The sequence below is a fragment of the Drosophila bipectinata genome, chromosome 3L (assembly GCF_030179905.1).
Source record: "Drosophila bipectinata strain 14024-0381.07 chromosome 3L, DbipHiC1v2, whole genome shotgun sequence".
Classification (NCBI taxonomy): domain Eukaryota; kingdom Metazoa; phylum Arthropoda; class Insecta; order Diptera; family Drosophilidae; genus Drosophila; species Drosophila bipectinata.
In genome coordinates this window covers 14,802,182-14,826,192 of record NC_091738.1, presented here as the reverse complement: position 1 = coordinate 14,826,192, position 24,011 = coordinate 14,802,182, and the positions used below count along the sequence as shown (strand labels likewise).

The 24,011-nt window shown below is 43.8% G+C and overlaps 1 protein-coding gene across 1 annotated transcript; it reads left to right on the top strand.

Moving 5' to 3' along the window:
• Positions 1-22,177, top strand: MsR1 (Myosuppressin receptor 1). Its single transcript, XM_017253556.3, has 4 exons — positions 1-168; positions 15,936-16,160; positions 20,002-21,113; positions 21,198-22,177. Exons 2-4 carry the CDS (start codon positions 16,093-16,095, stop codon positions 21,461-21,463), a joined length of 1,446 nt encoding a protein of 481 aa, XP_017109045.2. The 5' UTR covers positions 1-168; positions 15,936-16,092; the 3' UTR covers positions 21,464-22,177.
• Positions 22,178-24,011: the final 1,834 nt, after the last annotated feature.

Genomic DNA, 24,011 nt, shown 5'->3' with positions numbered 1-24,011 from the left:
GCAGAGATTTTAGCTTAAAACTAAAATGATGTGCATATTTAAGTGATAAAATATATAAAACCATAATATTGTGACACTGGTAATAGCAACTAAATGTGTGTTTAAAAAGCAGCTGCAGATCGCTCCATAAATCAAGGCCAGAACAGCCCTTTGGGCCCTAGTAGTGCAGTAAGTGTCAGAATATTTGTCCTCTTCCAGAAAAATATTTGTGAAACAATAAATTGCCAGACCTACCTCCGCAGTGCCATAAATAACCCAAGAATTCCGTGAAGTGTTTTCATTTGTAAATAATTTAATGGGGGAAGTGGGGAGCCTGTGCTTGTCAGGTGCAACTTAAATTCCTCGAAATCAAGCTCTGATCGAGTGGCTCTCATAAATTTCGAAAAAAGTTTAATCTGCTCGAAGGTATCTCCAGACTTGGGAGTAATTGAAGTGTTGTCAGGCATTTTGTTGTACTTTCAAAGATTTTATCGAGACTAATGCGTTTTAGTAAATTGGATACTTTTGATTTCGCGTTGGTGCTATTTTTCACTGTAAGAAATTAATGGGGGTGTTGGAGCGCAGTCCTCGTTCAGCAAATACTTGATCCATAAGCTCGACAAAGGGGCTGGCAAAGGGTCACCAACTTGAGGCCCTCAGAAACGTCACTCTCAGGGAACTTCAAGGATTCTCGGCCATCCCTTTGCCAGTCTATTGTCCCTGTGATTTCTCTATCATCGAAATTCTGAGCGAAATATAAATAAAGCCAAACGGCGACGACAAAAAGTGACTTTGGCCATGTCCTGAAACAAAGCAAACAATCACAAAATGGCACTGGCACTAGGCAAATACAAGGGCTGACCGCTTGCACGTGACAACACAGCAATGAAAGGGAATAACAAAATGGCAAAAAATTCACATTGACACAGAATCTGAATCTCTAAATGAGACTCGGGTGGTAGAAAGTAATTATTTCTATTTTTTTAAAAGCTTAAAAAGTATCTCTTAAACTAAATTAAACTTTATTCAATTAAAGTTAGGCTTTTACAAGCAAAGCTCTCTGTTTTTAATTTAAAAGTCTATTTTTAAAGTCTCTATAAAATATGAAAGAATAGGATTCCACATGTGTTTTTTTGGTGATTTTCTCCATTTTGGAAACTTTTGAAAACTAATCATAAAGAACAACAACGCAGCGACAAACAAAGTCATCTGTCAAACTGAGCCAAGCAAACAAACAAATGAGCAAAAAACACAACAAATTTAATTAAAGCGACCATGACACTCGCTCGATAGACCGTACTCCCCGCATCGAGGTATCGAAAGTGAAACTTTAACATAGTCATTTCATAAAAGTTTTGGGCTTGCTAACGTTCGTTTCCTGCCGCCGAAACAGGATAAGATTTTAATCAAGAGTCGCTGGAAAGTTTTCGGCAACTTCCCAACTGGAAACTGCTGCTTCAAGCTTGAGACAATTTCCGTCAATTTTTTTGTTTTTTTTTTTTGCCTATACTTCCCCTATAAATTATAAATTATTTTCCAGCTCACCAGCAATCTTTGCCACAGCAGAGCAAATTGTCTGATTTGCATAAGAGCGTCGTATGCGTAATAATGATCCAAATCAGGCCCGACGACTTGCCTTATTGACTCTTTATTACTTTATTTGCGCAGTCGAGAATTCAGATTCGGTTTGGATTTCCCTCAGTTGCCTTCGAATATCGAATAGAATTATGTTTTCCTGAGGTCCTCTGTGTGTGTGGTGTGTGTGTGTCTTTGCTGCTGGTGTGTTATTGTTTTCGCCTTTGTTTCATGCACGCACAAATATTTCCCTTTCGAGTTTCGCTTTTTGCGTAATTTGAGTTGATTTGCGATAAGCGGGGGCTGCTGGCTTCGATTGTTTTCACCCACCCACCGTACATTTTCCCCCGCACTTGGGGTCGCCATCCTTTGACCTCGGTTGACATCGCACTATAGGAAATATGACCACTTTTTCTGGCCAAAAATAATATCTCAATAACGAAACAAGATATTTAAGTTCTGATTTTTGATTTGAGTTCACATGATCAATAGATTTAAGATTTAAAAAAAATGTGGGCGTGGCACCGCCCACTTTTTAAGAAACACATTCTAACTCAAAAACTATGCAAGATATTTAGATTTTGATTTTTGATTTGAGTTTATATGGTCAAAAGAACTCAGAAATGAAAAAATTGTGGGCGTGGCACCGCCCCCTATTTAAAAATAACATGCTAACTGTTCGGTTTTGCAGTAGTCTCACAGCTAACAGATTCACATTCAAGGTGTTGAGGTTGCCTCCTTATATTATGAATTTCTTCGAAAGTGCATAAAAGGTCATATTCATATTACACTCATTTGAAGAAAATTAAACAATCTACAACATGGACTAAATTACATTGTCCGACTCGGCCAGACTTGGTTTAAATCTCTTTTTAAAAATGTGATTTATTTCTAAAAGTTTCTTTTGCTAGACTACTTACATTTTCACTTTATTAAAAAGACAAAACAAGTTTTTTGGACACTTCACATACACAAACACATAATACAAACCACATTGAGAAGTATTCATTTCAAAACTTTTGATTTTGTCCATAAAATTTTCAGTATTTGCGTTTTTAAAATAGCACCAAAAAATCTTAAATTCTAAGCTCATGCAAATGTTAACATCAACAGCTGTTTTTAACAGCGGATTTTTTCGCAGTGGCGCCATCTATGGAAATTTCTGGTACGCAACATTAAAAATTAATCTATTGTGAATGATATGCAGTTAAAATTATTTATATTCTTTAACTTTCAAAAAATGGTTTTTGGCCAGAAAAAGTGGTCAAATTTCCTATAGTGCATCGTGCGGGCGCCTATTTGCAGGCAATGCTTATTTTTTATGCTCGCCTGCCGAGATTGGAGGAGGAGGAAGTGGGCCGACCTTGTTACGGGTTGTACTTGGCATCAGATTTTTATGAAACAGATATGCCAAAAATATCCAACAAAATCCCCTGCACGTAGAGCCAATTACATTAAAATTACTTTTGGCGTTGCCATGGGCCCACAACGTTTAAGATATCGTTACAATTGAAACATTAAATTCGGAGAACATTTTCCCTTAAAGCATTATGGGATATTTTTCCTTAAAGTCTCGCCTCATGGATGATTGGAGTCACCACCCCCCAAGCTTAGTTACGAATGCAGCTCCATGGAAACAACTGCAACTGCCAGTTTGACGCCCCCGCAATCGCCTGGAGCCGACATAGGAAAGTTTATTCATGTTTTGGACTTTTCAACCAACAATTTATTAACAACACCAAAAAAGTGGAAACTTTTGGGCCACAGCAAAGCAAAGTCGGGGCAGAAAATTTGCGACAAAAATGTTCGTGGCGAACGCTTCAGGCGCTTTCCAGCCCACACAGAAGGGGAATATTCGCGATTAAAGATGGCATAACTTCCAGAAAGCCACAGAAATTAGAATGCACGAGGCGGCTCTTGAATAATTTATAAACGCTTAGGCAAAACACTAGACAGCCAAATAGGATTAGGGCCAGCACAGAGCTGGAAATGCAATTTAGAGGCTCTCTGTTTTCTCTGCTTTGGCAACCAGTTTCGAACAATCCCAGATGCTTTTCTGGTTGTGTCCCTTTTGGCATCATTACAGCCGAGAATGCCAAAGGACCGGCCATAACATGACCATGACACCTTAATGAAGCTGCGTCAGGAACATTCGGAACAGCGAACGGCCATTAAAGTCCCGAAATGTGTCCGATGAATTTAACAGTACGCCAAAATCATTTCAGTCAAGCACTTCTTTTCCGTCCGCCTCATCACACTTTCATGAGAAAGGCGGCCAGGTGGCCAGAAGGTGCCCGGGAGGAGCTCAAAGGGCTGCCATTAGTTCACCATTTTAGCCGTTGCTGCTGATTATTGGATTGCCGGGAGATCATGACGGCGTCAAGTGTCCCCCGTAATAGTTGTCTTTATGACATGATAGGAAAGGACAACGTGGAAAAGGGTTCCTTTTAATATCCATGGGGTGCACAGCTGGAGGAGCCACTGCCGTTCGCTAACAACTTTTGGATGTCACCGCCGCAGTGACCCAACACGTAAAAATGGGGCTGGGCGAAGACATGAAAACGGAATCCATTTAAATTACATTTCAATGTACGAGAAGACAGAATACACTAGACACAAAAAGGGTAATCATCCAAAGATGGAGAGGATATGACTAGAAATGGGGCTTTGGCCATTATACAATGAATTTCTCTCGGTGGATCTGATTCGACGCTGTGGAGTCTAAGTACTTCCATGCCAGGCACGTAATAGACAGCATTCCGAAACTGCAAACGCCTCTCTCATTTATTTATTGCCAAGCAATTGCAGCAATCAAATCGAAAGGAGCAGGACAACACTCCTTCCCCCGCACACACACACACACACACTATTTCTATTACGGACAAAGTTTTCCGGAAAAGAAGGGCCTGGGTGGCTGGCTCGATCGTCATGTGTGCGTGTACTATTTGGCTTCGTGTCGGGCCCAGGCCGGGCCGAGTCAAGCAAACAAATCATGACTATAGCCGGCTATAGCTCCGGCTTCCAGTTCTGAGCCCTGTGTCCTCTGAACTCTGAGGGGAGGTTGGACTTTTTAATAGCGCGAAAACGCATCGCCAACTGCCATACACTTTGGCATAATTGGGTCATAAACTAGTCCAAGGATCCGCCTCGAATCTACGGCCCTTCGATGATGGCTGATGACCTTTGGAGTGCGTGCTTCATTTCGATAAAGTGCAATCTGTTGTTGGCGCATAATTAAGGGAATGTGCATGGGATTTGCATGGCAAAGGACTCCGACAGGCATTCTCATTGGAGTGGAATACAGTTCGAATAACTTGCCCAAATGATGGCCTCTTCACATTTCATTTATGAGCACTGTGTTGCAGCACAATAGCGTTCAGTAAGATGGCTAATCAATGAGTAGCCTTCGTGGTCTACTAACTTCAGCTTTAATTGAACAACTTCAATGGCCTGTGCTACTTACTTACTGACTGGTTTAACTTACTTTTAATCACGAATAGACCTTATCTTCATTACGATGTTCTAATTACAATAATCTCGTTCTGCAACTTCGAACTACCGCAACCCCGCCCTAGAGCTAATTGGTTTCCCCCGATTGCCTTGAATGGTGGAATTTTTTTACTATATCCGGTTTAATGGCCTATCGTTCGTTGTAATTAGCAAATAAAATGAATCAATTTTGTGCGTGGGCCTTGGTAAATATTTGTACTGCACTGTATTTGTTGGCCAAGAATTATGAAAGTTTGTCACGTTTACCGGCAGTAGTAAAATTACGATTACTGTGTACACACAAAAATGTACTATTTGCTTTATGGATCGGAGATGAGGCGAAATATAGGGTCCCCTAACCATTAAGGGCTCTTGGCTGAGTGACAATTGTGTCGAATAATAGACAAGTGAGTTGCAAGTGAAAGCCTGCAAGTAAACTTTTCAGTTTTGTCAACAAATCTCCTAAGTGCGAAAACATGTTTTCCGTCCTGAAGACAACCTTAAGCCTTTCGAAGTGGAAGTCGTCGGCAGTTCGGCCACTTAATGGACACCCTGTGAGACAGCGTCTCGCATAATTCAATTAGCCCTCTTGCCCCTACAACTAATTACAACTACAAAGACACGAATGCGAAGGTCCTGGGCTGGAAGAAAACTTGGCCAGCAGCCCACTCAAGCACACCCACTCAGTTCTTTGTAACGTTCTGTGGTGAAATGCGTAAAATAATTAAAACAACATAAATAATGTTATTATCAACAAACACACGAACCACGAACGGTGGACGAATATTTATGAAGGCTGTGAGGGGTCCCACCCACTCCTCTGGCAGTCCAGACCACCCATTGTCCTTGCCTTCTGGGGGTCTAAGTAGCTTTCAAATTATTCCATTAGTGCTGATGACATTTGGCGACCGTTCTCCAGATGATACGTGAAGTGCTAATGCCTCCTCCGGTATTAGCCGGCAACTTAATTAGGCATTCTACGGGTCCAGAACTCTTTATAGGACAGGGAATAGGAATGAGAATGGGAATGGGAATCCCATTCAATTTGTCAACACTTTATCGGCCGGCGCCTTCATCTCGATTTCCTGCCGAGTCAGACAAACTATGAGTAGATTTGCCAGTCGGGTGCTTAACTAAAAATTAAATGCAAATTGCATGCACGAACGCACCAGACTATGTGATTTATGCGGGCTTATAAGGCGGCCCAAAACAGCTTCCCAAATGAGTGGCCATCAATCAGGGCGCAGGACCACGTGGGGGTGACAAAATGAGAAACAAAGACCAAGGACGAGGTGAGATAAGATGCGATGAGATCGAGCCAATTCCTTCCAACCATCCGAGGAAGGAGAGGATGGCTATGCTAGATTAATGGCCCACGATTCCGATGCTGACAGTGTCATGATGAGCTCGTGTGCTCCGGGGTATTTATCTACTACATACCCTGTACGGCCCACGAAATCTTTATCGTGTTTGGCTTTATTGCCAGGGTAACCATCTTTCCATACCGCTGGCTCCCCATCTGGTTGGTCTCCCCCGCTTTATGGATACGTTTTGTCATAATTTTCTTTTTCGCCTGACAGGGCAGATAAAAAGCTTTCCCAGCAATTGATTAAAGCCAACAAAAAAGACATCAGAAGATGTTGCCAAGTAATGTTTTAAAGCGCTAGATGGCCTCTTCGGGGCCTCCTCGATGCCTGGATAATAAATTAACTATGGCCGGCACGTAGGCACATAAACTTCTAACTGCTTTTCACTTTTCCACGACCGCTCCACGGCGTTCGGTTTGGGCCGAAAATTTTGTCAAGTGGTCAGCAGAAAGCCCGCCCTCGGAGGCTCATGCAAAATTAACATTCTAAAAACCTCCCATCCTCCCACTGAGCAAATACAAAAGTGGGCGCCCACTCACACACTTGACCTTGCTGGCATTCATTCACTGAATGACGAAGACGCAGAAGCCGAGGCAGGCAGCTCAGCTATTTACAGCTGACTTGGCAGTATTTCTTTTCCCTCAGCCGCAGGCAGCTGCAGGCTTTTAATTTTTTACAGCTGCTATTTAAAAAAAAAATAAACGGAAAAACAAGTAAATAAAAAAGGGCAGCCCAATCCCCCGCGTCTGATAGCGCCATTATTCATATTTTGACAGCAGCTTTGGACGGGGCCCACGCGGCGTATGCGTTTTATTTGCTTTCATGAGGAACTTTCTGCATATTTTACGTAGGCCAAATATTTTTCCAGCATTTCGGGGGCTCCAGCTCTGGAAGGGGCTGGAACTGAAAACCCTCCAAAAACGAGCAGCTAATGCGCGTGAAAATGCTTCCCAGCTGATCTCTTTATACCCTTGCAGAGGGTATTATAATTTTGGTCAAAAGTGTGCAACGCAGTGAAGGAGACATCTCCGACCCTATAAAGTATATATATTCTTGATCAGGATCACCTCCTGAGTTGATATGAGCATGTCCGTCTGTCCGTCTGTCCGTCTGTCTGTCCGTCTGTCTGTCCGTCTGTCTGTTTCTACGCGAACTAGTCTCTCAGTTTTAAAACTATCGACTTGAAACTTTGCACACACCCTTCTTTCCTTTGCACGCAGTATATAAGTCGGAACGGCCCGGATCGGCCGACTATATCCTATAGCTGCCATATAACTGATTGATCGGAAATGGTATAACTTTGGTGTTTTTAGAGTTAGAGAGTTCAAATTTGACATGAGAGCTATTTTTGGCAAAATAATACGACATGCCAAATTTCATAAGGATCGGCCGACTATATCCTATAGCTGCCATATAACTGAACGATCGGAAATGACCCAACTTTCGTGTTTTTGAAGATAGAAAGCTGGAACTTAGTACAGATTTAATTCTTGGTCAGTTGATCCAACCTACCAAATTTCATTAGGATCGGCCGACTATATCCCATAGCTGCCATATAACTGAACGATCGGAAATGGTATTTGGTAGAAATATCAACTTTCGTATTTTTGAAGATAGAAGTTTGGGACTTTTTTTAGATTTTGTATTGTAATAAATTGGATTATATATTCCTATTCCCATAAGGATCGGCCAACTATATCCGATGTTTGCGATAAATATCCGGTTTTAACTGCAAGGGTATATAAACTTCGGCTCCGCCCGAAGTTAGCTTTCCTTTCTTGTTTTTGTTTTTTTTTGTTTTGCTTGGAAGAGGAGACTACAAAACTGAGCTGGTGTTTACTCTATTAAGAACACAACACATTAGGCAGCATAATTTAATGGGTTATGAGTTTGCAACTTTAAAGAGCTTTCTCCATTTTCTACAGCCAGAAAAAGGTAAGCGATTGAAAAGTATTAGAAATACTTTATTTGATAGCGTCTCGGCAATTCAAGTTTGCAAAAGTCCCTTTGAGAAGCCCTGAAAATGGCAGACCTTTAGTGATTTCCACTGAAAGGTGAAAAAAATGGGTTTCTTTTATACGAGACGCCCATTCGACCTCGTTGCGAACTCTCTGTCTAGCAGGTCCCCAGGCAGCTGACACAACAATTTGGCCCAAAAGCAGACCAATCTTAAAGTTTAACCAAAAATAAAAATGTAGTTAAGACAAACAGCCGCAAACATGTGCCGGCGATGAAAGCCTCCAGTCGGCAGGAGGGCGGGCTTCGGCTTGCAGGGAAATTTGCATACCGAAAAGGACGACGAAAATAAGGACATGTGTTTGTGCCTGGAATTGATAAGGCCTGTGGCAAAGGGACACCCACACAGCCCCCACAACCCTCACAGACCTCAACTCTCAACCGGATTTCTCGGCGTGTTGCATAATTCAGGGTGCCGTCATCAGCAGGAACAATGGAGGCAACTCAACTAACATTGATTTACACAGAACTGGCATAAATTTGAATATAAATAAATAAAATTATGTCTCTCTCCCGAGCTCATAAATAAGTATGACAAACACCTAAAGGATCGCAGGTGCGGTCTTTGCTTTGGGCCCATGGTAGTCGTGTAATGCATTCGTAGGCCAAAACGTTCATTTAATGAATCGTTTCGGGTTAATTTTCCATAATTTATGTTCGAAAGGGTACTAAAATTCTGGAAATAAATAAACCATCAGACCCTTTTCGAGGGCGAGTGGGACTCGGGACCCATTTTAATGTCGCCCTGAGGCGACAATGTTATGATATCAGCTAGTCCCGGCCGAGCAAGGTCCACTCGCCTAATGCCCAATGCCTAATGCCACTTTAAGTGCGGCCTTCATCTTGTATCAGTTCCTTGGACCTCTCGTAATTTTATTTGCTTTGGTCATGGCAATTACATCGTCGGACATATTCCATTTCGTGTCATTCCCTGCTGCTCGCTTGTCTATTTTTGTTCGCCAAATGAAATTAACACAGCATCATCTGATGCTGATGCTGAGGCCAAGAAAATCGACCAAAGCTCCGAGGGAGGCATGTAGCTGGCTGGCTGGTGGCTGGCTGGGGCACACATGAAAATGAGATGCCATTAAGAGGGGGGTTGGAGGGGCAGGAGTAGAGAAAGTGGAGAAAGCAGCAGCAGGCGGTGAAATATCAATGGCAAAACAGCGGGAGCTGCTGGTAGGAGCTGTGCCTGCTACTTATGCGTGCAACCCACACAGGCACACGGAATGCCCCTGGGGGTATCGTACACTACAAGAAATTCGAATGCTATCTTTTCAGGATTTCGTTCTCCTATAGCTCAAGCCTTGCTACGAAGAACTACTATTGCTCGTCTCTCTCTGTTTTTATGGAAATTCAATTTCATTCAATTATTTGAACAGTGCAGCCATCTATACATGCCATACATACATATATGGGGATTCCTTCATTCGTTTGGCTGTAAGCCCGCCTCGCTGCTCATTCATATCCATTGTGGGGAGAAAATGCAATCAAATTACTTTGATGTTTCCATTAATGTCGTTTACTTTAACGCTGAGCAACAGCAGCACAGCGACAACTCCTGGCAATCCTGGCAACAACCACAACTGAACAGGAATGATAATGTTGGAATCATCTGTTCTGCAGTTTGCTTCTCGGAATGCCTCATTTGATGTCTCTGTTTGCTCGCCGGTTGTCGGTTGTTGTTCCTGTCGGTGTGGCAAATCAGAGCACAATGTCCTGCCGACTGGCATTTTTATTGAGCACGATGAGCGCCCCAAGGGCCGACCACTGCGCAGCGCCAGCCCCCAGATCCCCGGGGCCCGAGCCAGAGACTCAACGAGCAATTCATTTGAGTTATTATCCCGGTATCAATGCTGCTCCTTATTCCCTACTCCCGATGCCCGATGCTGCTGGAGCTCCTTAGTCCTTTAAGGCCAGCCTTAATGTGCAGTCAAGCTGGGTGGGCTCGCTTAAATTTGCACAGCGTATCCTTCGCTGCCTTGCACTGTCTTGCACTGTGTGAAGTGTCATTTCCGCTTTGGTTTTATGACGTTTCCTGTCGCCATTATCTGCACTTTGCGGCCAGTAACCATTTTTATTTTACAATTTCCATTGTTTGCGGCGCTTGTTCATTTCTATCTCATTTTCTAAGAAAGAAAACGCATTTCCTGGTCCAAAGCTTTGTGGCAAAATGCAAACAAGACACCGAAATTGCTAAACGAGCCAGTACCCGGACTCTGGATAAATGTAGCCTTGCACTGGGAAAGTTTTCATAAGAAGTATTCGTAAATGAAAGAAAAATATAGCCATAGTAGGTAGAGTTTAGTCTCGAGGTAGAGTTTTTACAGTGTAGTCACTAGAAAAAGCAAACGAAGCTTGAAAATGTCAAAAGTTAAAGACGTTAGCTTGAAGCTCCAGAGCTAGTGCAGAATGCTAATGGGGTACAAAAGCAAACAAAACGTTCTTTTAATTATTCTGTAATTTTGATTTTCTTGACTACCCGAACTCCGTCGTCAACTTGCCACTTTACCTGAACAAATTTGCACTTCTCGAGATCACATTTTTAATTACTCTCCTGGTGTTTGCTGTTCGCTATTTACATAATTTCATTTCGTTTTCACACCTTCAGCTTTGCCTGGGCCCTGACCTTGTGTTTGCTTATCAATGCCCGGATTGCCGGATTGCTGGAGGCCGGAGGGCGGATTGCAGGGGGCACAATGGTGCACTCAGCCCACCCATCCACTTCGACCCAGCCAAGGTTCCGTTGCGCCCCAATGCCTTTCCTTAATGGTAGCCCCACCCACTCCTTTACCGCCTTGGCACTACCATTGAAATTCCCGGCAAAACAAAGTGGCTAAGCCAGTAAGGCGGGCATGGAGGCGTGGCTGTGCCCAACCAGCCATGTTCTCGGCAAGCAGGCCAATTGTTATTTGCCTCACCAAGAGACGGTCAACAGCAACAGCTGCTTATTATGGACTTGGAATGGCCACGATAGAGAAAAAATAATAAATGGTATTTCTTGCTAATAGTATTTAGTGGCTTGCACTTGATTTGTGGTCAGTACTTTACAAATTGCTAATAAAGAAAACGTGGCATACCTGCCGAGCTCGTGGCAAGGATAAGCAATTACCAAGACGCATTGAGAGAACCGAATTGAAACCCAACTCATCAGGTCCGACTTGTTTGCCATTCAATTAAGGGGGGTATTGTCTTAGCTCGAGTCCAAGAACTGCTATGACTCTGGCCAAAACTATTTGAACATGGCCAAAAGTTATACAACAAATTGCAGGTATTCAGATGGGTTGGCCAACAGGTCGGAGTCTGTCAGCAAACACGTTTTCAATTTGGCCCCAAATATGCATCACTTTCTGTGTTATCTGTGTCGGGTCGGAAAATGGTCCAAATTGTGTCAACTTCTGGGGAGAGAGTGTGTGGCAGGAACTCATGCGTAACTGCATTGATAAGTTGGCCAGTGTTGTGTGGCTAAAGTTTGGTCAATGCTCTCGGAGAGCCATCACATTGAAACTAATTATGCGTTAATAGTTTAAACACCAGGTCAACTGGGTTAACGTGGATTGAAAGCGCCGTCGTTTTGGGATGGAATTTAAGCCGCATTCGACTCGCCGCAGACAGAAAAGTAATCTCAGCTAATATTAGCACACAGCTCCCATATCACCCGAATCAAATTTTTGCATTGTCTGCGGGCTTAGTTCTGGGGAATTAAGCGGAATACATGGCGTATACTTGATGTGCGAATTCCGGGCGACGGAGCTGAATTAACGAGGCTCTCCTAGCGAGTTCCTTGGAAACAGGTGTTTGGGGGGTAAACCGAACAATGACTGGATGACTTTTGAGAAACTCGGCAGGCGGCAGGACGAAGGTGGCGGCTTAAAGCCACTTGTGCGTCTGCGGAATGTGTGGGCCTTTGAGTAATAATGGCATTGTCGCGCCACGTTCTGTCTAATTACATCGGCATATCTGATTTATTCCGCCCGAAACTTTCTCGAGAAGCAAAAAAGCAAATACCAACAGCGTGGGCTCGGCAAACGGAAAGGAAAGTTTGGTGGGGAAACTCGTAGGGAAGTCAGACTGACTGACATCCTGGCGCAAATATTTACAGATTGTAACAGTATTTATGTTTGTATTGGCCCAGCTCAAGGCCCCTCCAGCCTCTGTGCTTATCCCTCCCGGTCTGTGCCGCAATCATGGCTAGAGACTCGCGCCAATGTGTGGTTAAGTGGCAGCAACATCAAGCCATCGTGACAAACGGCTGCAGTCCCTCCAGCAGGGGTTGTGGCAGAGGTCGCGGAATCCTCAGCCTTCATCCGACGAAAGTGTGGATTAAGGAACCACCTAATGTGACTGCTAGCACAGGCAAAAAAAAAACAAGGTTTTAAAAAAGAGAAAGTTTTTAAAGAAACTATTATTCAAATAGAATGAAAAGTTCTCAAAACTTATATTTTTTAATACAGTTTAAAATTTCTTTAATCATAAAAAAGTTGAAGATTTTTTTTCAAATGTACGTCCTTGTCTGGTATCCTTGCATCCTTCTTGATGCATCCTGCAGACGCTCAAAGTCACTAGCGTTAATGGAATCGACATCGTCGCCTTTCAACACAATTCTCATCGTCTCTTGATTTTGTCTAGATTTTGCTAAGAGTTTCTTCTGATTTAAATTCTAAGCTTCAACACAGCTTTAAGCTTCAACACACCATGTTCTTCGTAAGCATCCTTTCGCTTGGCTGCCGAAACCACTTATCTTAAATTTGATCATCTCAACCCCAAACCCCGGCAGCCAGCAACAACTCCAGCTGTCCATCTTCACACAGGACATCGCACCGGGAGCTTGAATCCCCAGGACCCTTCCACAACCCAGTCAGTCACATTCACTTTTTGCTTTCTGTATTATTGTTATTTAGGTAACCATTTAGAAAACAATTTAAAATAATGCTCATGAAAAGAGAAAAACAAACAGAATCGGGCAACGTGGCAGCGGCAGCGCAACTTTATTCGTTTGCTGACGTGTAACGAGGAGTATGCAAATAAAAAAGCGTAACACAAACAGCCGAGCAGGAAACAGAAAAGGACGAATCGAAAGTAAACAGGATAGCAAAACAGCAATCAATAATCAATATGAAGTAAATATTGTTTTGAGGAGCTGTAAATAGCAACACCCGGGGCACTGGCTTAAATCAGAGCCATGGATGTGGCATCTTTAAGAACGCTCCCCCCCGACAGCAGCATGAATTTCATTTTCAGAGCAATCGCTGGCTATTTTCCGCCGCACAAAGGAAATCGAAGGATGCTTCGGAATGACTGGTGTTGGCTGCTGCGATTTGTGCCACTGAGCTTCTGCAGTATGGGCGTGACATAACTGGTTTATCAGTGGAAGCTGCCACTCCGGAGCTAGGGGCCTTAGCCACGGACAGACTGCCAGTCAGAGTCCTGTTCCCCTTGAAATGCGGAAATCAGTTTGATTTCAATTTCTCGTCCACCTTTCGCTTTCTGCCTTTTCCCCACGTGCTGGCCTTATTTACGCTTTCATTGTTGTTATCCTGCCCAGTGGAGTGTGTCGAAAATGAAAATGTTGTTCAGGTCTCCCATTAGTCTGCTTTTCATGCGAAAAATTAAGTTCTTCCAGAGCACTCGGAAAAAAGTCGTGGAAGTACTATAAATAGTGGAATAAAGTCCATGTCGAACTGGAACTTGAAAGTTTTTTTTTCAAGTGTCTGACCACACAATCCTACTTATCTCTCCCTTCGACATGTTACGTATTAATCCGTCAGGCAGCGTCTGAGCCATCCACATAAATGGCATTGGCATATTATTCCTGGCTATTGTTTGCAAAAATTATAGCATACATCTGCGGGCAACCGGCAGCTGTCATTCATTAATCATTCGCTTGTCACCTCGCCGCATGAGGCGTGCGGCATGAGGCATGAGGCAAGAGGCAGCAGCAATCATCGAGCCATATACTCGTGATATACATATTCGCAATTAATACTCAAATTATTTCCGCTGTGATGCAACAAAGCCACTCCGTATCGAATAAATGATGGCGATCGTTACGAGGAGTCTGGCGCTGCAGCGTTCATCAAGCGGCAATTAATTTATATAATCGAATTATGGCCCGACACGATTTTAATTAATATTTCTTGGCCATTTGTATTCTGCCACATTAATAGAAATAACAATTACATCAGTCAAATGGGCTGTTCATCAATCAATTAATTCGGAACTCGGTTGGGAGTGGTTGGGCAATTTCCGGGACCTACAGATCCCTCTTGAAAACTTAATTTGCCGAATAACTTAACCCTTTTCTTTAGTGGGCCCTTGCAAAAAATAAAATAAAGAACACGAACATTTGCAAATCAAATTGGTAAGCTCGACTAGCCACATCTCCGGCCGGGCTGCCATCTATGCATATTTAAGCAGTTTGCTGGCTGCTGGCTTTGCGGTTTCTGCGCCTCGTGGAACGTGTTAATTGCAGCCACATGCCCTGTCAACCCCCGATCCCCAACCTATGACCCCTCCCATCCCATTTTGTCAGTCGCTGCCAGCTGCAGCTGCCTAACAAATGCAATTAAAATCTTGGGGCAAAAGAAATTGTTGCAAAGCGAAACGACAGAACAGCTTGAGGTGCAGTGGGGGGCTGTGACAGATAACATATTGCCCACGCGCGGTTCACGTCCAAGAGGAATGTATATGGCCAGAACAAACTAAAGAGATTTCTCAAAAAAATACTGAAATAAATGCCATTTATCTGCGTTCCTAGGGAGCTCCAGCCACGCTCCGGCTCCATACAAATCTAATTTAGACCGCACGAAGGCAAACCTCTGCCATGGATATATTTTATATTCCGCACTAATGCGGTTTGTCGGTCAGATCTGGTTCCTAGATTCACCAGACATTCTTTTATGATGAGCTTTAGCTTTTGGCTAATTCGGTTTATTTATCTTTTGGACAGGACAGGATAGTTCCAAAGACTATTATAGTTTTTACAAAATGGTGTTTGTGTCTATAGAACCAGCTATAACATCTATAGAAAGTACCTATTTTTTATAATTTATAAGGCTTAATGGGTTAAATAAATAACTTCTATTTAGGGCATCTTTACAATTAAAACATTTTTTTGAAACTCATAAAAAGACGCACGAAGGCCAGCCCTATTTGCTCATTAAGTGCACATCCCCCGGCACTTCCTTTGCTAATTAAGTTGCAAGGCAGCTGCCTCATCAGGCGCTGGGAAGGAGCTCACGATTCCAGGCACGATGTGCAACGAATGTATCTGCCGGCTCTTTGCTAATCGGCTTAGGGCCGCTCCTCTTAGCCACAACGATGCAACGCCAGCGTGTGGCAACAAAGTGTGAGGCAACATCCTGCATCATGCAATATTTAATCACGTTAGTCGATGGGGTAACGGCCGTATACGCAACGACTTACAACTCGCATTAATTATAAATATAGTCCCGCACTGTCCCGTTGAACAATAGCACTGTAGCCACCTACCCCTCTCTACACTTGCAGGAGCTCCTTGGAAATTAATTATTAATGCATCTGCCGGGAACACTTTCTGCCGCTGGCCTTGGCAGCCGATGCGAGTGCTCGGAGTGACAGCCTGAAATCGTCTATTGTGATTACCGCAGCAGCAACAGCAACAACTGCAACAGCTGCAGTAGCAACAATGGCCAGTGGCAACAATGAAACTGCGCCGCTCTACTGCGGCAGCGGCATGGACAATTTCCACACAAGGTGAGTTTACGACCTGCCAATTAGAGATGATCAGGTGATGATGGTTCTTTACCTATATATTTGTACTATATTTACATTTAATTTATTAAAATACCATGGGGCTTAAACCTTGAAGAACTCTTATTATTTTAAAGAAATTAAAATATTGAAGACTAATACTCTGACTGTCATGTAGCTTTCTTAAATATTTCAAACTCAAAATACTGTGTCTCTCGCTTTTGGATAATAATAGGGACATATAGGGACCATAATAGTTTGAAATAAACAGAACCATATATCATAAAGTTAAATCATAAATAAAGCTGACAAAAAAGTTCAAAATACACATATTTGATTTGCATATTCGAATGCTTTCCGATCATCACTACTCACAGTAAGCAATTTCAATGCCAAAGTCAATGCCAGGGGAGAGTGCGCCTCAAGGGCAGACAACTCGACAACACAACAACACTGAAATCGCAGCAATAACAGGCCAAAACAACAACACCATTAGCCCGCTGCGGTGACAACAATATGGGAATCGTTCAGAAATCGATTATCGCCTTGCCACCCAGCCTTGCCACTTGCCCCGACCCGGTACCCAGTACCCCGTAGCCGGGACGGGAGCTTCAATTTTGATTTGCCGTACAATTTTGTCGGACGATTAACCGACAAAAAAAAAAAAAAAAAGGAAACGAAACAGGAAAATAGCCATGTAGAAGAAAACAGATTTGTCAACAACCAAGGTCAGCAATTGATGGCTAAAATCAATTTAATTGACCATTTCTTTGGGCAATCCAAGTGTCCATCTGCTGCACCCATAAAACCGACTAGGGGAAGCCAGTATTTATTTATATTCTCCGCATGCCACAAGCTCGTAAACGTAAAAGTGATGATTAAAGAAGGCCCTAAAAAGTTTATTCGGGTATGGATTTAATTTAATTTAATGCCTAAACTGTTACAAATCAATAAATTGCAAAGATACGTCCAATAAATGGTTGAAACAATGGGATCATAAAAACACTTGCCACTCGAATATTTCCAAAGAATAATATTATGATTTCAGCAATATTATATAAGGCCGCTGGTTTAATAACCCTCCTTACTCAATTTCCCAATAATTCATCAGAGAACCATTATTTTCCATGATTAAGTTCTGCTTCGTGGAAAATAGAAAATTATTCATACTTCGGTCACCAAACCCCCACCTGGAGGTCGCCAGGATATCGCCCAGACCACCTTGGCCTGGCTCTGGCCAAGGCACTGGCTTTAGTTTTAATTAGAGCCAGTCCTCCCAGAGTTAATGGCCACAAAGTGGCTCGCCACAGCATCTCGGATGAATACTGGGCGGCGTGGGTTTAATTAAAGGTAGCGCCACGCGGAGATGGAGTTTGAAAGATGGCTGTATGGCAATTAGATGTGTATCCAACACTTGGCCATTTACTTTTGTGTCAAAGACGTGCCAAATTGCTGGCGACGGCGACACTTGACGCTGTCACGCCCCAGACAGACACACCACCAGCCTACCGCCCACCGCCTACCGCCCACTCAAGCGGCAAACAACAAGAGACGAATTGCGAAAAAAATAGAATCCCAACGCCAATGTGTCACACAGTAGTCCCACATCGAACTTCCCACTTTTTGGCTGGCTGGCAGTGTGTCAGTGAAGAAACTGCAACCCTTCCTGTGGCGGCTACGTGACGTATACGCAATATAAATGGCAAGTCGATGTGAAAAGGGCCCCAAAAGTTGGCAAAAAAAATTGGGAAAAAACCGCAACAAAACACGCACAAAACACGCACAAAACAAGCAATTAACATAAATAATAAAGTACGGATGGCGAGCCTTTTGTCAAAGGCGGTTCTCCCCAAAAAAAAAAAAAAAAGAGGAGAAACCAGCGCAACCGGCGAAACCGAAAACCAAAAAATGTGGAAAATTGCTTCTGCAAAATATATTTAATTTTCCAAATGCGTTGTCGCTTACGCTTTCACTTTCGCTCGTTGCGGTGGCCGTGTGTATTCCCCGAACAATAAAACAAATACATTTCGGGGAGCACACATGGCGTCTGACTTGGCATGTTAAAGGCTTCTTCTCATTCTGACGGACAGGTGGCTGGCTGCCTGGCTGCTTGGCTGGCTGGCTGAAAGCACCAGAAAACGGAATCGGGATGAGGTATGTCTACGTGTTCGGAGAACGGCTGAATGGCAACACTTTCTTGGAGGGACGCGCACCCTCGTCTCGGCAAACTCCTGGGGAATTTACAACTCCATTCATCAAATTCGCAAAAACTTTGTCGCAGGGCCCTGCAACCTACACCCTACACCCACACACCTACACTCCCGGGGCAGGATTTCCACCTCGGTCAAATCCAGGCTCCCACACCCCCCGCCGGAATGCTCTGCAGAGTCTAATTTATGGCCTTTGATAATCCATGTTGATGAATGGCAGCCACGACAACGACATCGACGACAACATGAATGAAGTCCTGGAATTGTTTTGCCCAAGTTGAAGGTGGGCAAGGTGGCCCACCAGAGTTACTGGCCCAGAAATCAGGCCCAGAGTCAGCCTTGGGTCGTTCAGATAAAAAGGGAACTACATTTTAATTGAAAATTCCCTTTGGGAGACAGACCTAGAGAATTATAAGTTCCAGCATAGTTTAAATTTTTATCAAACATCTATTATTTAAAATAAAAGCCCCAAATGCATAGGATTTGTGTTATTTTACAATGTACATGCAGTGCCAGAGACCTCCTGCAGAGCCAGGAAAGTCTTCTGGCAACAAATTTGGCTTAGATTCCTCTATAAAACTGTCATTCGAGCCGAATCCCCCTATTCGGTTGTCCGTGGCATTAGAAGTGAGTGGAGCATTCGGCACAGAAGCAATAAACAATTTAACTAAAGTCCTGACACCAGCAGGAGCGCCAGGGCACACACGTGTCACTCACGCTTTCCGAGCAGAGTGGAGCAGTCTGGTTGCCACTGGAGGATGCATGGCGAAAGTTTATTAAAAAATTTCTCTGCCAGTCAACCCCAAAACGAAATGAACTCCCAGGCAGCATAGAAGTTGGGATTGTGGATCGGAAAAAAGGATGCTGGAAAAGACACAATCCAAGGACTAATTAATATTGAAGTCTCAAGAATGAAAATGTAGGTTTTTAAAAAAGAGTTTCCTTCCCCTAGAGGCATTAAAGTGACGTGTTTATGTGCTTTCGCCTTTGCTCTACACAGTTCTGTATAAATTTCATGGAAATCCTAACTGGTTTGTTGCAACATTCTGCAGCAGCTGCAAGTGCGGCTGGCAGGAAAGAATTCCTCCAGAAAAAGCCACTGTGGCTGGGGACGAAAACTGGCTAAGTCGGCTGGCCAGAAATTTGAATTCTATTCCTCCAGGGCTTCCCACCGCCTCTGTACTTTTTTCTTTTTGTGTTTTCGGCCTCAAAGCTCACGACGAAAACTAAACAAAAGTCGGTAAAATGTTTATCCTATAATGGGCGGACGGGGCGTGGCTAGGAAGGGCCTAAGGCTTTGCTGGGTTTATTGCCTCGACTGCTGAGAGGGCGGCTGCTGTTTGCCAAGTCAACGGAAATGGCTTTTGGATGGCTTTACTGCCGGTTTCAAAGAGCAGACGCCAGTGCAGAAGTAACAAATTGGTTAAGGCTAACTAGGGCATAATAACTGAAACATAATTTCGGCACAGCCACCCACTCACCCACATGATTTCGATTTTTGTCTGTCTTCTACTCCATACTTGTGTTTCCCATAATTAAGTGCCTTGTTACGTGAAGGGCTGGAATGTAATTGAAGTGCCCCATCCTTTCTACAGTTTAAGGAAAAACTAATCAAGTCCTTCTTCACTTTCCAGCTACAAAAACATGCACGGCTACGTCTCCCTGGTGGTGTGCATCCTCGGAACCATTGCCAACACCCTGAACATCATAGTCCTGACCCGACGGGAGATGCGCTCCCCCACCAATGCCATCCTCACGGGCCTGGCGGTGGCTGACCTGGCGGTTATGTTGGAGTACATACCCTACACCATACACGACTACATCCTCACCGACAGCCTGCCGCGGGAGGAAAAGCTCAGCTACAGCTGGGCCTGCTTCATCAAGTTCCACTCGATCTTCGCCCAGGTCCTCCACACCATATCCATCTGGCTGACAGTGACCCTGGCCGTGTGGCGCTACATAGCCGTGGGCTATCCCCAGAAGAACCGGGTTTGGTGCGGCATGCGAACCACCATCATAACGATTACCACGGCGTATGTGGTGTGTGTGCTGGTGGTGTCCCCCTCGCTGTACCTGATCACCGCGATCGCTGAGTTCATGGACCAGCTGGATGCCCAGGGCAAGGTGATAGGCTCGATTCCGATGACCCAGTATGTGATTGACTACCGAAATGAGCTCCTCCAAGGCGTCAAGGCGGCTGACCCGAATACTTCGATGACCGAGACGGCTGCGAACGAGACCATGTGGCTGAATGTTAGTGCCCTGATAACATCGACCACCACAACGGCTGCTCCGCCCACTCCCTCGCCGGTGGTGCAAAACGTGACGGTCTATAGGTTGTACCACAGCGACCTGGCGCTGCACAACACCTCCCTGCAAAACGCCACCTTCCTGATATACAGCGTGGTGATTAAACTAATTCCCTGCATCGCCCTGACCATCCTCTCGGTACGACTGATCCTGGCCTTGCTGGAGGCCAAGCGGCGGCGTAAGATGCTTACCAGCAAGCCGACAGCAGCTGCCACGGCGGCCAGCAACGGGACCAAATCCACGAACGGCAAGGCAGCCGATCGCCCCAGGAAGAACAGCAAGACCCTGGAGAAGGAGAAGCAGACGGATCGCACCACCAGGATGCTACTGGCAGTGCTGTTGCTCTTTCTCATAACGGAGTTTCCGCAGGGCATCATGGGTCTCCTCAACGCCCTGCTGGGAGAAGCTTTCTATTTTCAGTGCTACCTAAGACTGAGTAAGTATCCCCCAATAGCTGTTTCATAGTGTTTCTGTTTAATTAAATATTGAAACATGGTCCACCTGCTCTGTTTCCCACTAGGCGACCTTATGGACATCTTGGCCCTGATTAACTCCAGCATCAACTTCATACTCTACTGCTCCATGAGCAAGCAGTTCCGCACCACATTCGCGCTGCTCTTTCGACCCAAGTTCTTGGACAAGTGGCTTCCTGTGGCTCAGGACGAAGTGGCGGCCGCCCGGGCGGAGCGCTCTGCTGTGGCACCCGCCCTCGCAAAGGGCCAGCAGAGGCCACAGCTGGTGGTGGCTACCACAACCACCAATATCACACAGGTGACGAACCTGTAGCACAGGAATCGTCGAGGCAACAGCCGCAGCTTGCTCAGCCGGCTGCTCAGCGTCCTGAAGCTGCGGCGTGTGGAAGCCCGCGGTCCTGTGGCCGATGGCGGAGAAGCGCTGGATCCGTCACTGCACTTTCAGGCGATTGTTGTGGTTGTGGACAAGGCGAGTGGGGCGACGGAGAACCAGCTTTTCGCTGCAGAACAAGCTCCGAATGTAACGTAATTTATACAAATTCGAAGATGTTTCCTTGTAGAGATAAATGCTAGTTTAAGGATTTGGGCATCGAGTTTGTTGCATTCTTATGACCCGGCCAGGAAGAGATTCCTCTCGAGAGGGCAAGCCATAAAAATGTTATTGAAAAGTTCAGCTCTTCCACAAAAATCGAATCAAAAACGTTTAGGCTGCTAGGCTTTGGAAATTTAAACAATTTTCTTGTTGATTTCATTCGGCTACGACTCTGTATGCAGTTTGTAATATGCATGCTGGCTCGGAATCCAACTAACAACACTCCAAACTACGAATTTTTGGCAACGATTTAAGCAGAATATTTGAAAAATAATGTACATACACATAGGCTAAATAATTTAATAAAAAGTACGCAAGGAATGCCTGGCGAATAATTTATAAACTTTAGTTGAGGAATCTTAAAGGCAACCTTTAAATAATTCAGTTGCTGTGCACTGAGATAGTTGAATAAAGATAATGGAAATTCTTTGGTAATTGGAATTGTATTTGGGCTGTGAAAGATACTTAATATTGCTTGCCTTGGTTTCACAACACCCTATTCTGGGTTTCACATTCATATAATATGATTTAGCCCCTTCCTAGGTCATTGCAGCTCTGATATATCTCATTTGGGAAAAATTGAAAATAAAGTTGCGACCAAGAGCAGCTGCACGAAAGTGACAAATGGCCAACAAACGCATAAATTATGACGATTGAAGTATTTGCAATTGAGCCCCGACAAATACATTCAATCTCGTTAATAATGAACAAATAAATCAACCGCGAAAGCACGTACACGTTTAAAAATAAGCAACAGCCCGGCCCCTCTTGTCCTGTTGTGTGAAACTATATGTAATTATTTGCCGGTTACAGCTTATTTTCAGTGCTGATTAATTAGCTGTAAATTATACTCAAATAACGATAGATTTAATTAAACTATAATGTTGCCACTCTGCTTGCTGAAAGTAAGCATAAATAATAGATTTATAGTTGTTTGTTGTAATAATCATACGCGTGGGCAAGTGTGACTACTCAATTACCAAGTTAAGTTTTTATAAATAAAAAATCGTTTCAAATGCTAAAGCTAAATATTACCTAGACCTAAGTTAAATTAAATCAATAAAACAAAAACCTATGAGAAGCCAGAAGAAGTTCTTTCATTACATGCTGGGAACGAGCTGGAAACATTATTTAAAAACAATTTATGCAAGTTTTTCAATTATTTTTAATTTAGCCAATGACTACGCTGGTGCCCCAACCAGGCAGCCAATCAAATGGCCGAAAAAAACCTCCAACAAAGTTTAATTTGCATTAGCCAGAAAATACAGTGAACCGCAGGGAAAAGTTCAAAGTGCTAGTCGGTGGCAAAAAAGCTAAAACAATAAGCATGAGAAATGGGCCACAAAAGTTTATGACCCATAGAGAGGAGAAAAGGAGGTAAGAGTGGAAAGTTACAATCGAAGTAAGATGAAAAATGCTGGTTGGCTGGCTGGCTGCCTGGATGGCTGGAGAACTTTTCTGTAGTTCCGAGCAGAAATAAAAGATTACTTCAGATTTTAGTGGCGCTGATAAGCCAAGGAAATGGTTGTCTGAAAGACAAGTTAGTTGTGGCCAAGACCGCAGACTTGTAACATTTTTATCTGGCTTCTACTTAGGGCTTTAACTTTTACAGCCTTTCAGAAAATATTTTAAAGGGGTTTGCTTGTGCTAATCATCCTTTGCCCCAAGCTCGTCTTGGCTATTTAATTATTTGGCTATTCAAAGGCTTCCCTTTTAATCTGATAATTAACTCAATTAATGCTCACCTTGGCATTACCTTAAGCTAATTTCCCCCACACTCAATACTTTTGAAATTTTCGTGATTAATGCCTAATTTCCAGAGCAACAATTGGCTTCGCCTTATGGCCAAAATCGTTGGACCCCGTTTATTGTTCTGCGCTCAATTAAATATGAATACCCCCTCGGCCTTTGGACGACCATAAAATGCAGCAGCTCGGGACCAGCTTGCGGCACTCATAAACACATTTTATCGAAGGCATTAACCCAGCATAACAAAAAAATGGCCAAAACTTTGGCCATTATTAGAACGTGTTGCGACTACGAAGGGGGCTTTTGGTGTAAGCCTAGAATAGACCTGCAACCCAGAATGCAGAGAGAGAATTAAAGCAGAGGAGATATTCTATTCTTTTTATTAAAATATTCTATGGTTAGACTTGAATTATGAGTCCCTTCCTAGTCTTCACCTGTTGAGTATTCGCCCCGTGGGCCTGGTGACTTTCACCGCTGTCACCACCTACTAGTGGCACTACTTCAAACTTTTCATATGAAA

Bases quoted from the DNA above. Each gene is read 5' to 3' on its own strand.
- MsR1 (XM_017253556.3), top strand. From the start codon at position 16,093: ATGGCCAGTGGCAACAATGAAACTGCGCCGCTCTACTGCGGCAGCGGC. The intron at 16,161-20,001 runs GTGAGTTTACGA...TTCACTTTCCAG, and splicing joins ATGGACAATTTCCACACAAG to CTACAAAAACATGCACGGCT. The intron at 21,114-21,197 runs GTAAGTATCCCC...GTTTCCCACTAG, and splicing joins TCAGTGCTACCTAAGACTGA to GCGACCTTATGGACATCTTG.